Genomic DNA, 14,155 nt, shown 5'->3' with positions numbered 1-14,155 from the left:
CGAACCTGGGAGTGCCTGGGACACTTTGGCTAAACTTTCTGAGCCACTCTAAAACTCTTTTTGACTCTTTGCAAGACTTGAATCTCTAACTAACAGTGTGATCTTGGGCACCTTTTCGCTCCGGCTACTCTAAGAGTGGGCCCTGCCTAGTGACTTTTGCTCACCTGTGACTTTGTGCTTCTTTAAGCCTATTGCAAGTGTTCTGGACCTTAGAGTGGTGTGTTTAACCTATTTCTGCTTTTTCTCTCCCTTTCTTGGAAACTACTAGAGTGTCATCTAACGTTAAGCACTCACCTCTGTTTTAATTAAGTGGTGTTAACCTAGAGTTGTCTAGATAGGAGAAAGGATTGAATTTACTTTCATTATAACTGTGTTGAAGTGTTTTTACCAGATTCGTTGCTAGAGTGTTTTTACTTATGTGTGTTTTTAAATAAATAACAATATTCTTTTGAAACCAAGCTCTGGTCAGTGTTTGCTTGTGCTATTGTGTTTTGGTACATATTGTGTATACTTTGCATACTGCCTAACTCTTCTTGAGAGAAGTCTGACTGCTCAGCCACAGCTACCAGGTAAATCTGGGTGGTACAGACTGCTACCAAAGGGGTTTACTGCTCTACCTGTAGTCTTAAATCTTTTGCAGTGTTCCCCAAGGGAACTGCACAGGTTTCTGCCTAACATATAGTAACTGGCCTGTCCATGTCAGAGAAAAGGCATCCCCCAGTGAATCCCCTTCCAAGTACCTGGATGCACATAAAGGGCATTTTGTGTTGAAGTTGGTTGCAAACAGATCGATGTGGGGTTGACCACATCTTCTGAAACTCAGTTTGATCTATGTCCAGTTGAGTTCCCATTGGTGGGACGCAGAGAATTCCCTGCTGAGTTGGTCTGTCAGAATGTTGCCTTTCCATGGGAGGTGCTATGCTGAATGCTCTGGGCTAGGGTGCTCTTCCAGAGTTTCTGCGCCCCTGTAGATCACAGCGTTGACTTTGTGCCCCGTTGCTTGTTTGTGTAATGCATTGAGGTTGTGTTGTCTGATTGTATGGTGACCCCAGGGCCCGCAAGAACCGGCTGAAAGGACTTCAACACCCATCAAATGGCTCAGAGTATGAGTACATTGATGTGCAGGGCTTATTCTTGTTTGGACCATGTGCCCTTTGTCTGCAAGTCTCCGAGATGGGCTCCCCACACTAACAGGGAAGTATCTGTCCTGAGAAGAAGCGGGAAGGTAGGGGCTTGGAAAGGCATGCCCTACCTAAGTTTGTGTTCTGCCTACCACAAGCACAGCACTTGGTGGAAGGGATGTGACAGGTGCACTATGTCCTCCCACAAACCTAATGCTTGTATCCATTGACAATCTAGTTCCTCTTGGATCAGCCTCATTCTCAGCCTGCAATTTGGACTCAGTAATGCAACATGGTAGTGCGTGCTTTCAAGAAACAGTTGGCTAGCTGGGAGATAGCTGCTATTCGTTTGGCAGACGGTCTCACAACCGGAATACGTGTATCCAGTTCCGCTCATAGAAAGAGGGCGTTTCGCACCGGCATGACCATTGATTTGTCGTTGATGGAAAACCCCGATTTGCGATGGTTTCCTTTGTTTGGCTGATCTCTATGGTTGCTTGTTCCCTGGATCTTGCTTTTATGAGCCACTCATCGAGGTATGGGAAGACTTCCACTCCGGCTCTTTTTAGGTGCGCTGCAAGACATTTGGTGACTACGCCCAGGGGTGACCTTACACTGAAGGGGAGCAACTGGATTTGGTAATGCTGGCCTCCCACTGTAAACCTCAGGTAGCGACTCTGCGCCGGATCTATGGGTGTGTGAAAATACGCATCATCTAGATCGTTTGTAGCGAGAAATTCACCCTTCTGAAGCAATAGCAGGACCTGTTGGAGTGTGGTCATATTTATACACTTCATGCCCACCACTGTCCGTTCTTTCTCAGCGGGAGTAGTATCCTATCCCTCTTTGACTGAAGGGTACGGCCTGTACGGGGGCTTTTTGTAGCAGTTTGTCCACTTCAAGCTTGAGCTGGGCCATGAGATGTGTGTGCATTAAGGATGCCGGTCGTGTGAGTAACTCAATGGTGCATCCTTGGTTTACTATTTGTAGCACCCACTTATCTGAAGTGATCTTTTGACACTGATGTAGTTGGTGGCTGATCCTTCCTTCCAATGCGGTGCGATGTTGATGGTAATTCCTGTCAATTTTGCTTGAATGACTTGGCCCTTGTCTGGCCTGTCCCAGGCCTGCCCCTTTGTGTTGTGTATCTAGAGAAAGACTGTTGGTATTTATTGACGACTGAATTGCTGACGGGGACCTTTGTGTGGAATAGGGTTTATTGTACGATCGAAACCTCACTGATCTGCCACAAAGGAACGTAATGTACACTGCTCATTGTCCGTCAGTGAGCTGATGCCACTTGCCGTATCAGTCTTGGCTCCCTTCAGGTGATAGTAAAACTTTTTTGACAAACAATTTTTGACGATCAAAAGGCAGGTCAAGGATTTGCGCTTGCACTTCCGGCATAAAGTTAGTAGCCTTCACCCATCCTTGGTGTCTGCCTGAGCCCTGACTGCTGCATCTACTGCCGAGTCGATCATGTGGTCAGACGCTGATTCCCCGTCCCAAACTATGGCCCAAGCTTCCTCCTGAAATTCGGCTGGCAGGTGAGCCATGAACTTGGACATCTTGTGCCACAATTCTGTGTCATATCTTGCTGTCATAGCAAGGGCATTCCCTGTTGTGATGGACGACTAGGTAAAAGCGGATACCTTCCTGCCTACTGCTTCAAGTTTCCTGACTTCTTTGTCAAGCGGGCCCATTCATGGTGAAGCAGCGTTTGTGAGCTTTTTCCTGGGAGCCACAGAGATGACTGAATCGGGTTTTGGGTGTTATTGCAAGCACAGTGGTGCCTTTTTCCAGGGCTTTGTATTTCTTCTCCAGTTTAGCCGCTGTAGAGTGAGTATACAGTAGGTTGGCTAGTATCTTCGTTCAGGCTTCCCATATGGTGTCTAGTATGGGTATGGAAGTCACTATCCTCATTCTCTTGTCTTGTTCATAAAGCACTGACTTCTTCTCTGCACACAATACTTGAAGATCGAACATCGTTGCCGTTTTTACAATGATTGAATGGAATGACACGGTTGTCTGGTGGTGGAGAGCTTCCAGGCGAGTCAGTCCTCTTTTGCTTCTCAATGATGTAATTCTCCCATTCATCAATATCCTGTTGACCTCTGGCTCTGAAAAATCCCTGTAGGTATCATCAACCAGATCCTGCCAGTCAATAAGAGATAATAGGGATGGCGCCCTAATGGTCCGTGGCAGAAAGACACTGGTTTGTGTCTGTGACAGGCAAGTGCTCGTTTGTCTCTGAGGTGGGCAGATGCTCCTCTGCGTTTTGGGTGGTACCTCTGGAGTGGTGACTGATGATCTGCTGTTATCACCTGTGGTGGCAGTAGACCAACACGCCATTTCCTCCTTTGGAATTTGTCCATGATGTTCTTAAGGGACTGCATCAACAAGGGTTGAAAAGGGTCAGAAGAGTCTTCCAAGGTTCACTGCCACGCGGCACTGTGCTCCTTGGATAGTGATTATGGCCTGTCTTCTTCCAGGTCAGAAAAGTCCTCCGGAAGAATTAGGTCAGAGTTTGACCATTTCTTTAATGGGAGACAGGTTAATATTAGAAACAGAGGTTTGTGGTACTGACAGCACGTGTTTATGACTCTGTCCCATCGATGGGGGAAGTAGTGGTGTTACTACATTTTTTCCCGTGGATGGCGAGGTAGCTGCGGACGAAGTGCCGTTAGGCGTTTTTCGCGTCGACTATGTATAACCCGTCGACTATTTCCCAGTCGTTGATGATGCCCTAGTAGTCAAGATGAGGGCTCCCTGGAAGTAGTCGTGGGGCCTTTTGTATTAGTCATGGACAAGGATTTTTTCGTGGAATTGGATTCTCCCGTCAACTAAGACGGTTTCATTGACTAAGACCGTTTCTGTTTCCATGATTGATCCTTCGTTGACGAGGCACTAGTCGACAGCAATTTAGCCATGGACTATTGAGCCATGGACAATAACATACCCTTCGTAGAGGACCTCGTGGATGATCTCTAGTTGATAGTCGTGGACTAGGGGAGGGGTGGAATCTTACCTGCCGATTTTTACATTTTTTCCTCCACAATTGCAGTTTTCCACTGTGGATGCTTCAGAAAGTGCCTAATTTTCTCACTTTGTCTTCGCTTTTGTAGTTGGCGAAGTCCCTTTTTTTCACTGATGCAGCTCTTCTCTTGGAGGCATGCTTCTCAGCAGTCCCGTGGGACATGGCAGGAACTGTTTTGACAAAATCTCATCAGAGAAATGGCACTTACCCTCCAGATGAAGAAGCAGGCTCCTGTGCCGCGTCCTGTAGGGTCTTCTGTGTGAAAGTTTGACAAGTGTAACCTTGGATGTCACGAGGGTAAAAACAATATATGCACTCCTGGTGAGGGTCCCTTATGATGACAATCTTTTTGGAGCACCAGAGGTAGTCCTTGAAGAGTGACGTTTTCTCCTTTCAAAGGGCATTCATTGGCCAAGTCCACCATGGCCATGAAAGGCCAGGTGCAAGATCTTCCCATAATGATTGGAAGATGTAAACAAAAGTTTCCTGGATTGCAAAACACAGCCTGTGTAAAAGCAGAGGAAAACTTTCTGTAATTAAAAGAAATGTTTGAAAAAGACTTGAAAAGACAATTATAAAGACACAGCTCAGGGCCTGAGTCACTAGACTGCAGTTAAAAATCTGAAGATGGTCTACTGGGTTGGAGATTAAGCCCTGCCACCACAATGGTTAGTGACAAAAGGGACTGAAATGAGGTGGAGGAACTACACAAGTAAGTGCCTTTCAGGCACCATTAGCAATGTACATTGCTTTAACCTACGGAACATTATTTATTTATTTTTAAATTATGTTTTATTGGGATTTTACAGCACAAATTCAATTCAACATATGCTGTTGTGAACAAACAAAAATCAAGGGGATTACAGAAGGGAGCAGCAGTAGACATTCAGACAGTTTAACATAGAGGCAGTATTACATACATAATCTTTGTTATCGCATTTAATGGCAGGAGACAATGGTGGGTTGCAGTGGACCTGGTTTCTGGTCTCCTCCGAGCTTGTTACGACGTCAGGAGCCATTACGTGGTCATGGCTCTGGGGTTTGCCCCTTGGTAATGTTTCATGAACCATCGGAGCGCAAGGGGCTGGCGAACCATTGCTCTGCGGAGTCTAGAAAGGGGGACCATATGCTGTGGAATTTTCTCATGCTTCCCATGTGGTTTCAGTAATTTTTTTAGCAACTACTGTGCCCCAACATTTCGTCCACCACATGGGGAGCGCCGGGCCCTCTCGTTGCTTCCTAGCCGTGTTCTGGTCATTTTAGCTGCTGTGAGCAGATGTGTGCATAGGTCTGCCAGGTGCCCTGTCAGCGGGAATACTCCTTCGCCTGTTTCCCCCAGCAGAACTATCCCCGGGTCCCATGGGATTGTCAACCCTGTGATTAGTCGAATCTGTTCCAATACCTCTCGACAGAATCAGGTTGACTTCGGGCATGACCATAATAGATGAAGCAGTGAGCCTGTGGTTGAGCAACCTCTCCAACATTGTGATGATATTGCTGGGCTGCTTTTGTTTAGAGTTTCTGGTGTTAGATACCACCTACAGCATATCTTTACCGCCCCCTGCTTGTTCGTAATGCATTTAGAGCTCTTAAGCATTTAGGCCCAAATTCGTCCCCAATCCTCCAGCCATAGCTCTCGTCCCAAGTCCCTTTCCCATTTGAGCATGTCGTTTTCTTGTTGTTGGGGTTGGATTTGTCGAGTAGTCTATACAGGATTGAGATTTTCCCCTTGGGGGCCGATGCTGATAGGGTACGCTTTAGTGCGGTTAGTTCCCTGCCCCCATGTGTTCTTGTACTGCTTTGTGACATCCAGTGTCTAAGTTGTGCATATTGGAATCTTTCGGCCTCGGCAACCCGAAATTTAGTTTTGCACTCTTCAAATTAGTGGGGTCCCGCTGACGAAAAAGTCTGCTACTTGGCTTAGTCCCTCTTCCCCTCATTTGTCGAAGCCTTCCGGGGGTGTCCCAGGGGAGAAATCTGGATTGTTCCATATCAGGGATAGGGGTCCCAGGGTGCCTTTGCAGCCCCATTTACCGGCCGCCTTTCGCCAGTCTGAGTTTGGGGGACCCTGGGGTGTTGCGATGTGTGGAAGGGTTACAAGCGGTGCTGGGCTATAAGCTTCTTCTAATTGTTTCCAGCCGAGTTGATTGGTGGTCGTCTGCTATGCAAAGGTTTGTGAGAGCTGCGCTGCAAGGCATCCCTGGAGACATCCGGCACCCCCAGACCGCCCGTGCCACGGAGCATGATTCGCTTGGCTATTTGTGGTTTTTTCCTGCCCTATACGTATTTTAGTAGACCTTTTTGTACATTTTGGAGTTCTCTCTCTTGAGGATTATGACTGAGAGGGCACGACAATGGTAGATTAGTGTTGGGACCAGGTTCATTTTTAGGGCCGTAATTCTCCCTAGCCACGACACCTCTTGTTTATGCCCGAGCTCTAGGATTTTGTATGTTTCCCTGAATAATTGTGGGAGGTTAGCCCAATATACTTGCTCTACTTTACTTGGGAGCTGTACCCCCAGGTAGTTGATGTGGGATTTAGCCCACGGGACGGGGTGCCTAACTGCCAGTGCTTCTCTGTGCTTTTGAGAGATATTAACACCTAAGGCTTTTGGATTTAGCATAGTTAACCCTGAGCCCTGATTCTTTGCCAAATGCCTCGATCGGTTGCCAGAGGGCTTCCAGAGAGTCACTGGGGTTAGGGTGAGGAGGACGATGTGCGCAGACATAGCTGCTTTGTGTTAGCTGCCGCCCACTTTCAAGCCCTGTATGCGTGAGTTTTCTAGAATTCTAATAGCAAATGGTTCTATAGAGAGTGCAAATACTAGTGCTAGAGAGGGCATCCTTGACGTGTGCCTCGGGAGATATTGATTTTTGGTGATCTAGTGCCGTTGGTGGGATGCTGATGGTTGGCTAGGGTTCAATTTGTAAATCTCGGGCCCAACCCAAAATGGACTAGCGTTTTGCTTATGTACCCCCAGTCAAGCAGATCAAACGCCTTATGTGCGTCAAGTGAGATAACCGTTAATTCTGCCCCTGCCCTGGTTGCAATTTATATTAGATTTAGAGTGCGTCTGATGTTGTCCTGCGTGTTGCATCCCGGGATAAACCCGGTTTGGTCTGATTGGATTAGTTCGGGGAGGGCACATTGCTCTGGGTCCTTTCAAGGCTTTGGGATAAGCACTGTTAAAGATTCTTCCATAGGGTCTGGGGGATCCTGTGGAGGAGGAGGAGGAACCGAAGGCTGGGGCACGGGTACCACCGCCGGAGGCTGAGGAAGAGGCGGAGGCTGGTATGGAACCGCCTGTGGAGTAGGCTGAGGAGCCGGAAGAGGCCGCTGTGCCTGGGCCAGAGGCGTCGGCTGAGGCATCTGTGGTGCCTCTAGCATAGCGGGAAGGACTTCCCTGACTGCGTCCTTGATGATAGCCCCCCCTATCAGGATACTTCACGAGGCCGAGGAACCTCTCAAAGATCCAGTCCTCGCTGGCTGAAGAGGAGGAGGGCATTGAAGGGGTTACTAGAGGCAACTGAGGCCGCTGCCGACCCTGTACATACGGACACAAGGCAAAGCAGCCCTGTGCATAAGAAGGGTAGACCGTAGGCCACATACCTGGTTGATGCCAGTCCCAACTTGATACTCGCTCTTTGCCTAAGTCTTGCAGAGGCATCGAACGGGTATCCTTTTTTGGAATGTCAGCCATCTTGTTAAGCTGCCTACCACGTGGCTGCGACGTGTTACTCGGCTCGTCGCTGCAATACTCTGCCAAGTCTCTCATATGTGAGGCGCGCGTCTTGTCCCGCTCCTCGGGCACGTGCCCGGTAGGTGTATTAACCTCGACCCGGGGGTCGCTAGAGCTGTGTTCAGGTCGCCTCCTCGGACGTACTGGTGGCAACAGGGCGTAGCCCCTCGGCCATGATGCCGGTGTGAGAGCGCAGCCGATCGGGCGCAAGCCCGGTAAAAGAGCCTAGCGGCCCCTCAACCCTGGCACCAGGAGGATCCGGGGGAACCCTCAGCCCGAAGGCCAGTAGCTGTGACAGCCTCGGTGCACGAGATGGTAAAAGGACCCGATCGGTACTTCCCGTGTAGGAGTGTCCCTGGGAAGGGACTCCCTTGCGAGGTACAGATGAAAATATAGGCCCTACCTCTGGCCTGGAACGTCTCACAAAACTCTTGAGGTCTTCAAAAGGAGACCGCTGGAAGAGCTCCCTCCACCTGGCTAGTCTGTTCTTCAGCGCTTTCATGGATAGCGAGCAGCACGCCGAACGGGCTTGCCAACTGTGGTCTGGGCCAAGGCAACGTAGGCAGAGAGCATAGGGTCTGAAGTTGGAAAAGGCCCTTTGCAGGATGGGCACCTGCTGAACTCTGTCAAAGTCGACATGCGCCGAGGAGGAGCTGTGGCGTCTGAGGACCAAGTACCTATTGAACAAAAAGACAAAGGAAGATATAGAGGAAGAATCCGCGCGTGGAATTACATGGCCGAAGCCAAACACAGGAGCGCTGGTGGATTCAGAGCGTTCCCGTTGGCGCGGAAAAGGGGACTGAGGTGTGGCACCCGAGGACAGATTCAGGGCAGCGCATGCTCCCAGGGCCGTGCATCTAAATTTAGAGGGGGAGTAGATTTTTCTGGTGAAAAAAGTTCCGTCTCCCGTCCGTCGCGAGGGACGCCCATGCAGTATGGAGGGAAAGGGGACGGGACGTAAGAGTATAAAGCTTTACAACAACGCATTTACATTTGCAGGAATGTGATCAGCGCTGTTATAAGTATGTTAACTTTAGACAATCTAATCTGTAGCAACATTGGCTATTCTTTACATTAATCAACTGGCATCTGTTCACACAACATGCATTGCTTTAAATGCATAAATTATATTTATATCTAATGTGTATTATTTTTGTGTTGAAATATCAATGCATCATTTATCATCAGTCTTATTATCTTTCCTTAAGTTTGCCATCCAACGCAGATATCTACGGTCATCAAATAAGACTAAAGACCTCTCAATATGTCAGTACAGAAAACACAGATGCAAATATTTCTCTTTCATTGCCCCACCCTATCGAACAAACTAACAGACTACTTCTCACAAGAACCCAAATTCAACACCTTCAAAACCCAGACTGGCAAACTGCCAACCTTCACTCACAGACCTACATATAAAAAACATATCACCTACTTCAGCCTTCATAAACCTAACACTTTCTCTGCATTACTGCACTCCCTCCTTCATCCAGACAGCCTCTTTTTCAACTATAAAGGCATCTAAACACTCCCAGATGCCACTCACTACTCCACCCTCCTTCGACTTGGCTGGCACTTTCCCGGCCACTCTTTGCTACCTCCTTCCATCTCGCTTTTACCACAATAGCACTTACTTTATATGCACTTTCAGACCCTGTTAGGGAATTTTACAAATGTCTACCTGTGGTAGGACTATAGGAGACTCACTCTTAGGAGTACAGGGTTCCAACTCTTAGGTTTTGCCTGAACTACCCAAAAGGTTTGGTAGCAATGGACGAGCAGCCAGGACTAGTCTAGGAGGCAGAAGGGCTGTAGGTAAGTACAAAGACCTGAGGGCACACCTATAGTCAAGAATACACACACTGTATTTTAAAAAAATCGAGTTATTTATTATAAGCTCCAAGGCAACCAACACATTATTAGGATCATAAGTAAACGTATTCACATATACACAGTAAGACATTTGTTAAGCATTACTCAATTCAATATCAAATTCTTAGATGATATACAGGTAAGTGGGCAGAGTAGCATATGAACTAGCAAATCAATTATTTAACCAACATTCAAGGTAATACAAGGCTACTGGTAAGTAACTTTTGGGCAGCCTACACTTTAGAAAGTCCAGCCCTATCTGGGGACGAGAGTCTCAGTAAGTTGGGTCAATGGGGGTTCCAGGTGTTAAAAATCGCTGCAAAAATGGCTGTGTACACAAAAAATTGTGGCAGAAAGGCTGTGGGTTTGCCGCTGTAATCCATGTAAAGGATGCGGGGGACACATCCGCAACCCTCAGACCCATTATACCATTTAATGGGAGCGGGGGACACCCCCGCAATCCTTAAATGGTATAATGGGGTACACCATTATCGGGTCAAACCACAGCATTTTTTCCACAGGCAACATTTTTGCCGCAATTTTATTACTGTATACTGTCAATGGGTTACCAGGGCCTGTGAGCAGAAGAACAAAGGAAGGCAGATGCTGTCAAAGTTGTCAAACTTAGAAGGATATTTCAACTTTGCAGGTAGGTAAAATGTTTTTTTTTTAAATAAGGTTCAGGAAGGTCAGCTATCCTTCAGTCTGAGGGAACACTATTGGGTAGTCTACCACCAAAGTGTCTCAAGAAGCTCAGGCAGAGTACAGAACACACAGCAAGCATCAACGTGAACACCTAGGAGCAGGACAGTACCCTTTCTGAACAAAGAAGACAATGTCACTGGCCGGTCCCCAAGATAATGCGACAGCAGCTCCTGTTCGGATTCTTGACCTGGAGGCTGAAGAAAGAACTTTGGGCAAGAGGAGACGGTCGGTTTCTTGTGATGGGACGTTACTGGTTTGTTGGGACTCGACACAGGCTTCGGTTAATCTGCGTTTGTGTCACAGCAGACTTCTCTCCATTTCTCAGTCTCCGACTCGTTGTGAAGACTTCCAGGAGAGGGAAATAGTCACTCTATGCACAAAAGGATTCCCACAAAGTTCCAGCTGAAACCGTACTTCAGGAAACGATTCACAGCAAAATGGTCCAGGCCCCAAAGTATTGGGGAAATGCAGCCCACACGGTTGCATATCTTCAAGGGATGGCTCACAATGCAGGTGGTCTCGGGGCTACTTAGTCCCACCAGTTGAAGGGAGGAAGTCGTCCGATCTGGATCTTCCTTGTCGATCAGAAGAGAGGGTTAGAGCTGCAGTGGTCACTCAGTCAACTCTGGCTGTCACTGAAAATGGCTGTAGGTGTCCTCCTTCGTCTTCTGATTCTTGTTTCCATTGGTCAACTCTGCCTTCTGCTCCAGGACCCTCGCCTTTTATGCAGGAAAACCCTCAGGATTCAGCAATCACCATTCATGCCTTCATTGAAATTTGGGAGCTGGTTTGTCCAAAAGGACAGCCAGCCTCCCAGTTAGAAAAGGATCCATGCAGACACACTGCAGGACAAAGACCAGGGTAGTTTCGGTCACCTCCCCCACTTCCTGTCCTTTAAGGAAAACAGCGAGCCTTGGCAGGCTTTCGCAAGAAAGCCTATCAAAGACATAAGACCTAGCAGGACCTCCCCACCCAAGTTGGTAAAAGAAGGCTCAAGAAAGGCCAGGCCATCAAGAGTTGGCAAAGAAAAGTACAGCCACCATTGTAGGCCAATGGTGACCCCAGTGTCCCATTACCGCATCTGTGACACAGCAGCCTGTGTGTAAGATTCACAAAAATCGGTAGGAAACGTCCAATGCCACTAGCCGCTCAGATGAACTTGTCACTGTCACTAGAAAGTTACAGGAGTAGTAGAACTAGGGATACAATGTGTCCCCTCAGCACTCCACATAAGGTGGGGTGGGCTGATCCCATAAAATAAAAAAGTTAGGTAGGATAAAAAGTATCCCCCCCGTCCTTGGTAACAGCTATTACAAGGAAAATAAAATGGGCAGCTCAAGGAGCTCCCAGCAAAACTGCACAGAAGGCATTGTGGGCTGCAATAATAAATTGCAGATGCCTTAAAAGTTTGGGGAAAGCATAACTCCCAAAAGGTACAAACACAAGGGTTGGAAACAGTTCCCAGAGGTACAGTAAAAGACTGAGTGAGTGTGGAAAAAGGATCCCACTCATTCAGGGGAACTGATAAAAAAAATACAAGAGTCCAGCAAAAAGTGCTGGGGGACTCACAAGTGGGGAGAATTGAATCTAAAAAGGAAATTCCAACTAACGGACCCCACTGCACTTACTTTCATTCCAATACTACCCTCCCTTGATTGCTCCTCTCTCTGCCCACCTACTCCCTTTTACTCCTTGTATATCTCCTTAGCAAATGTAGAACATACTCTCGTGCCTTCAAGGTGTTTGCGCACTAGCCCTAATTAAATGTCAATGGGCTGTATATATGTTTTTTATTTAGCATAATGCAGCCTAAATGGGCTTTATATACATTACAAACTAAGGCATACAAAAGAGAAGAGCAGACAAATCATTCAACAATGAATTTGAGCACAATCAACCTATCAAAGTTCCACTTTAAATTCTGTAGTGAGTAATCTATCCTTGATAGTTAACCAAAATCGAGTTAGATGTTTTATTAAAGGGATGCCATTTTCGATCATGTATTGTTTCCAGAGTTCCTCGGCAGTAGAAAACAGAGGCGTGCTAGTACCTCTTGCCCTCATAGCGTCTAGCTTGTATTTATTTTTATTTATTTGAATTTGTATAGCGCACTACAGCCCAAGGGCATTGAGGCGCTGTTGCAAGAATACGACTGTTACAAGAAATGCATGATCACAAGATTACAGAACGAATTGCATGTTCATATATAGTTAATTAAGGCTTATCTCGTGGTTACAGTGAGCATATGCCTTGTTTTTGTGAGTACTGAGGCAAGTAAATGCACACAAAACAGTGATTACACAAATAGTAGTGTCTTGATAACTTTTCTGAATCCTTTGTTCTAGTAAAGCAGGGGCAAAGACAAATTAAATGCCTAGCCTTTCAAGGTGGGTTTCCTTGCACAATGCGCAACAGACCATATGCAAAATAAGACTAAATAGACTAGAGTAAAACATTTGACCAATTATGGCAAGAGTTAAAGCTGGACTAGACTACTTAAATATCCACATTGAAAATAATGTACCTTTATGCCTTTCCGTTAACAAGGAGGAGTCTGGAGATGCCAACTAAAACATTGCAAACTATCACAAAAACACTTTACAAAGTACCAGATTTAACAAAGTTGTGGTTCTATAAAAACGGTAATAGGCGTTTACCTGTCAGGAAGAATAGTTTCAAGTGCTGAAATGAAGTAAGGGACCACTACATTAATGCCCTTTAGGTCACAGCAGAAGAGCGATGGAGAATACAAAATTATGCTGGCTAACACTGGGTGGCAAATAAAGTCTGTAATCTGCAAACCTTGTATTAAAACCATATAAAACCTAGGAGAAAAGAAAAAATGCATTGGTAATCCCAATTTTGAAAACACTTTGTTCTTGTGCTATACGTATTCAATTAACAAATAAACATTCGTAATTGTAACTACCATTCAGATGTTTATATGGAGGGTGCAATAGTAAATACTTTTCATGGCTTAGAAGACTAAACACATTACTCACTGCAGTTACTCTTGCAATTCCATTCCCTCTTCGACCAGTCTTCTGGATGTCTGATCACAGCAGTTACCAGAGCATTTTACTCCAGCAGCATGAAAACCAACAGCATCAGCGATACGTGGAGTGTTCAGAGCTCTGTGTGCATTCTCCACCCCCTTCTTTTGTGCCTTACTATGTGATACTCCTATCTATCATTTACAACAAGACAGAGAAGGTATATGAAGTCTTGTCATCTGGAGGAAATTAGACTAAGTACAATGTGAAGGGTAAAATGACTAACGGCACATTTATATTGCTGGCATTGTAGATTTTATAGATCAACATGCTTCTTTGAACAGTGCTCAATGTCAGAGTGGGAATCCGCTGAAAAATGAAGTGAATACCTGCATCGCAATACCGCATTACATGTTAGGGATAATGTCTTAAATCAGTTGGGTTTGCTTCTGACAATTTTCCTATGCTCGTCTGCTCCAACGTTCATGTTATTTAGATTCTGATCATGCAAAAATGAACCATCACCCTCTTTGAGTCGCATGTGAATCTATTAAAGACATCCACAGCGGAGAGCTACCTTTACAGGTAAGTAAGTTAATTTTCAATTGCATTTTACATTTTAATGATTCATATGTTTCTTTGAATAGATTAGCAATCAGTAAATACTTCAGAGGGAGAGGTTGAGAG

The 14,155-nt window shown here is 46.2% G+C and overlaps 1 protein-coding gene across 6 annotated transcripts in view; it reads right to left on the bottom strand.

The window, feature by feature from the left end:
• The window catches only part of RALGAPB (Ral GTPase activating protein non-catalytic subunit beta), a 2,501,232-nt gene that overhangs the window by 1,506,760 nt on the left and 980,317 nt on the right, over window positions 1-14,155 (bottom strand). For all 6 annotated transcript variants that reach the window (XM_069652125.1, XM_069652127.1, XM_069652128.1 and 3 more), the window contains one exon: window positions 13,133-13,300. In XM_069652125.1, coding sequence (XP_069508226.1) covers window positions 13,133-13,300 — 168 coding nt within the window. The remainder of the gene's footprint in view (window positions 1-13,132; window positions 13,301-14,155) is intronic.

This window comes from Ambystoma mexicanum, chromosome 3p (genome assembly GCF_040938575.1).
Source record: "Ambystoma mexicanum isolate Mex_15411 chromosome 3p, UKY_AmexF1_1, whole genome shotgun sequence".
In the NCBI taxonomy this organism is placed as follows: domain Eukaryota; kingdom Metazoa; phylum Chordata; class Amphibia; order Caudata; family Ambystomatidae; genus Ambystoma; species Ambystoma mexicanum.
This window is presented reverse-complemented; position numbering and strand designations above follow the sequence as displayed.